Consider the following 4328-nt stretch of genomic DNA (forward strand, 5'->3'; position numbering starts at 1 on the left):
TATTTTTGAGAGACAGAGAGAGACAGTGCGAGCAGGGGAGGGTCACAGAGAGAGGGAGACACAGAATCTGAAGCAGGCTCCAGGCTCTGAGCTAGCTGTCAGCACAGAGCCCGACACGGGGCTCGAACCCACGAACCGTGAGATCATGACCTGAGCCGAAGCCAGAAGCCAGAAGCCAGACGCTTAACCGACTGAGCCACCCAGACGCCCCAAAAGTGATTTTGTTTAAACAAGGGGTCACGAATGTCAGGGTCACTTGAATAGAATCTGACTTCACATTGATATGGTATACGTCATTTGGAGTAAAAAATACACATTATGTTTTAAGCCCTTGTATTTTTCATAAGCTACTTTGCCTCAAGAGACCTGTGTTTTGTTAGTTTTTCTGTTATTAGTAGATTCTCCTGCATTGGGTTATAAAGTCACTTAAAGTGTGATCCATTCTTCAAGGCCAGTGGGGATTGTACAAAATGCAATTGTTTTGGCTCCCCCTACAGGCGATTCCCAAAACTGCACTTTTTCTGAAAGGCTTTGCAGGCTCCACGAGAGTCTTGCAAAATCAGGGTGGACTTAGAACAAGGACCCCGCCTCACCAGGTTTCTCTCTGGGAACCCAACTGGCTGCTTTCTATTTCTACTTTGCAAGCTTTCTTCTAAGGAAGCGGATTTCGGTTTGTGTGTTTGGATCTCGGAAACACGGCAAACCTCCTAGCTTCTGCTTGCATGGGCTGTTTATAAAACCCGGGGCCAAATTTGGGGTTCACGGTGAACAACCATCCGTTTTCACTTTACCCTCTTTTCTAGCGTTATCATTCCTCTTCCTGACTGTTCTCGTGTCTTTTTTTTTTTGTCTTTGTAAATTATGTGGGGTTTTTTTTTAGACCTTTTAAAACTTTTTAATACAGATAACTAGCTGTGTTTGCTGAGGCCTAATTTTCATGACTCCCTTCCCTTATCCATTTTAGTATGTAAAAACACTAGTGTGCACCAGGAACTCGTATGCCATTTACGAAAGTGTGATGGAACGTGGTGAAGAAAAGACCTTGGAGACCCAGGAGACGCCAGCAGCATGAATACGGACCCATCATGGGCCTGACACAGGCTCATCCCTGAAGAAGGCACTGCACTGGATGGGCCCAAGGGTCCCACACTGCCCCAGAAGGCAGATTTATCAGGCAGTTATTCGGGAAGCTTCTCTCAAGTCACTGCCATTTACTGAACTCTCCTTTTGAATTATCAAATGTTTGGTTATCTGTCCTCAAAGTCACACACATGACGGTGACAGGGCACCGCAGCCCTTAGCGGGTTTCCTACTAGGCTAGGCTGAGGGAAGGCGGTGACAACACCCACTGTGGTGGGTGGTCCCAGCACAAAGGCCTTGAACACAAAGGCCCAGCTTTGGGCAAAACTGCTGTGGGTGCAAATGTGCTTTCGGTGCCCTCAGAGACAGAGGGCTCCAGCTCTGAGCAGCCCAGTGAAATCTGGGGCGGTTGCTTAATGTCCTTAATGTCCTTATTAGACGCACCCACTACGTCCTGTGATTCTACGCTGGGTGGAAAGGAGTCGTTCCTTTCTTAGACTGATTCCACATGAGGAATCGTTCCCTCTTCAGACTCAGCAGAGAAACCAGCAAACTTATTTCAGCTCCTCCAGAGGCAGCCTCGGGGAAAGGCTGAAGGCAATACCACCCCCGCAGGCAGCAGCACGGCCCACGGCTGCAGACTTGCCCTGACTTCCTGAACACCCTTCCAATCCCTGGCGTCCAGAACTCAACGAACACTTGAGCTGCATGGCTTCACTGGTATGATCTCTGAACTTTTCTCCCTTTTTAAAAAAGTTTATTTATTTTGAGAGAGAGAGAGAGGGAGAAGGAGGGGCAGAGACAGGGAGAGACAGAATCTCAAGCAGGCTCTGTGCTGTCAGCGTAGAGGCTGATGCAGGGCTCAAACCCACAAACCATGAGATCATGACCTGAGCTGAGATCAAGAGTTAGGTACTTAACCTTCTGAACACCCAGGAGTCCCATCTCCCTTTTTTTAAAAAAATTCCTGGAGCTATGGGAGTATGAGGTGGCTAAGAGCTGAAATTTGTCGTGTACCTCAACCCATTGACAGATCTCTCATGACACTCTAGGTATCAAGGGACTCCGGTGAAAATAGTAGGTAAGCCTGCAGAGGTGAACCACAGGTAAGGCTACTGGGCACTAGACCCATTGAGGCTGCTCTTTTGGGGGGGGGGGGAGAAAACTGGGTGTGGTTCCCAAATGGCTTTATCTTGAAAGAAAGCCTTGATGCAAATGTAACCAGGCCAGCTCCCCTGCCTCCACTCTGGTTAAATCGATATCACCATCTTCGACTAAGGTAGTAAGTAGGGTCTTAAATGCAACTCCCTTAAGCCAGTCATTTTCTATGGCTCCAAAGCCTTGATCAATAAATGGGAACAAGAGCAAGACAGGATTTGGCCAAAGACAAGAAAAAGCTTTCAAAGGGTTGTGACTGCTTCTGGAAGGAGCCCCTGATGACAGAAATGCTCAAGGAAGTGCCAGCTGGAAGAGGGGATGCCCGTATCAGAGCAAGGGTTCCAAGCGGTGGCTTGGAGCATTCTCCCAACCCTGAACTTTTACGACCCTAAGGACAGACTACATCCGCTCCCGCTGCACTTATGAAATCAGGCTCCAGAGGGGAAAGGAGGCCGCCCGTCCTTACCGCTTCCACACGCCGAGCTGAAGGAGGTGTAGCATGACCAAGAGGCAATGACTTTGATGTCCGTCTGCTCGGAACCATAGATAGCTCAGGCCCTGGACCAAGAAGCCAGGCAGTAGCACAGAAAGGGCCAGCCACGCCCAGAGGAGCTGTCCTGTGGTGAAGTAGTAAACCACGGAGCAGAGGCCTGCGGACGCAAGAGGAAAGACGAGGGTGAATGGAAGGCTGGAGGGAGAGACTGTCAACCCTGCATCGCTGAAACCCGAAGGGTTCTCCGCTGGGCCTAGCCCAGGAGCCCGCAGAGCCCGCAGGTGCTCTAGACAGGCACCAGGGGCAGTGAGGTTGCCAGGACCTTCCAGGGGGCCCAAGAGATCATGGTCATACAGAGGGGCTGTCGGATTCCATAGGACAGTACACACAAAATACTAGGCTATGTGCATTGAAAATGCTAATCCTCAGGGTGCCTGGGGGGCTCAGTCAGTTAAGCAACGGACTTCAGCTCAGGTCATCATCTCCCTGCTCATGAGTTTGAGCCACACCTGGGGCTCTGACAGCTCAGAGCCTGGAGTCTGCTTGGGATTTTGTGTTTCCCTCTCTCTTTGCCCCTCCCCTGCTCATGCTCTCTTTCTCTCCTCACCAAATAAATAAACATTGAAGAATAGTTTTAAAAAATGCTAATCCTCTCTTTGGGGATTTATCTTTTTAATTATTGAGGATGCTATGGTAGAGTAACCCTTAGTGGAAAGAGACAAATCTGGGTTGGGATCTGCAGTCCCCGTGAATGATGTGGGGTGGGGTGGGGGGTGCCTGAATCTGTCCAGTGCTAGTAGATGCACTAATTCACTGTAATTGTTTTATATGATCATTGCTTGGGTTTTCCAATATTGAAGTTCAAGATGGATTCAGGGGCACCTAGAGCGGTGACCTGTAGTGGAAACAGCGTTGCCCCAGGTCCAGACAGGAACATTGCGGGTCTGGACCGAGGGGGCAGAGCGGCTATTCCTCGGCCCCAGGCTCTGTCTGGGAGTCCGACCACCCTGGGCTTCCTGCTTCCCCCGCCCGAACCCACCCAGGGGGGGAGAATCTCTGGAGGAGTCACCGGCCTGCCTCGGTCTAGCAATGCCGGGGCCCTAGGGGCCCTAGTTTGCTCCGTGCTGGGAGGGGAGGAGGGAAAGAGGTCTGCGGGCCCACCCGGGGTGGGTACTGACTCGGGACGGGGTCCTGTTTGGTCTGAAGCCTGCTTAACGCGGCGCTGGACCCGGGACATTTGGATCCTTCCGGGGGAAGGTCGTGCGTGGCCAAGACTCCGTGGAAACAGCGCGGCGGGGACGCCGCAGGGAGACCCACAGGGACCGCGGTTCACACTGCGACCCCGCCGCCCCGGAGGCAACAACTCGCTCCCAGGGGTAGGTGCGCGCGGCGACGGGCGCGGGGCTCAGCCGGAAGCCCGGCGGAAGTGGGCGCGGGCCTCCTCGGCGGCGCCGGAAGAGTTACAAGTTCAAACTGCAAAGGCGCTAACCGGCGTTGCCTTCTTGCTCGGCCGGGACCGCGCTCCCCGCGGGACCCGACGGCCTCCGCGTGGCCCGGTCCTGCCCCGCGCGGCGGACTCCCGGTCCTCCGGGGCCGC

At 52.8% G+C, this 4328-nt stretch overlaps 1 protein-coding gene across 1 annotated transcript in view; it reads right to left on the reverse strand.

The window, feature by feature from the left end:
* The window catches only part of XKR5 (XK related 5), a 29726-nt gene that overhangs the window by 16836 nt on the left and 8562 nt on the right, over positions 1 to 4328 (reverse strand). The window contains exons 2-3 of the mRNA XM_029933226.1: positions 3910 to 3975; positions 2705 to 2888 (exon numbers count right to left, since the gene is read on the reverse strand). Coding sequence (XP_029789086.1) covers positions 2705 to 2888; positions 3910 to 3975 — 250 coding nt within the window. The remainder of the gene's footprint in view (positions 1 to 2704; positions 2889 to 3909; positions 3976 to 4328) is intronic.

The sequence above is a fragment of the Suricata suricatta genome, chromosome 1 (genome assembly GCF_006229205.1).
Source record: "Suricata suricatta isolate VVHF042 chromosome 1, meerkat_22Aug2017_6uvM2_HiC, whole genome shotgun sequence".
NCBI lineage: Eukaryota > Metazoa > Chordata > Mammalia > Carnivora > Herpestidae > Suricata > Suricata suricatta.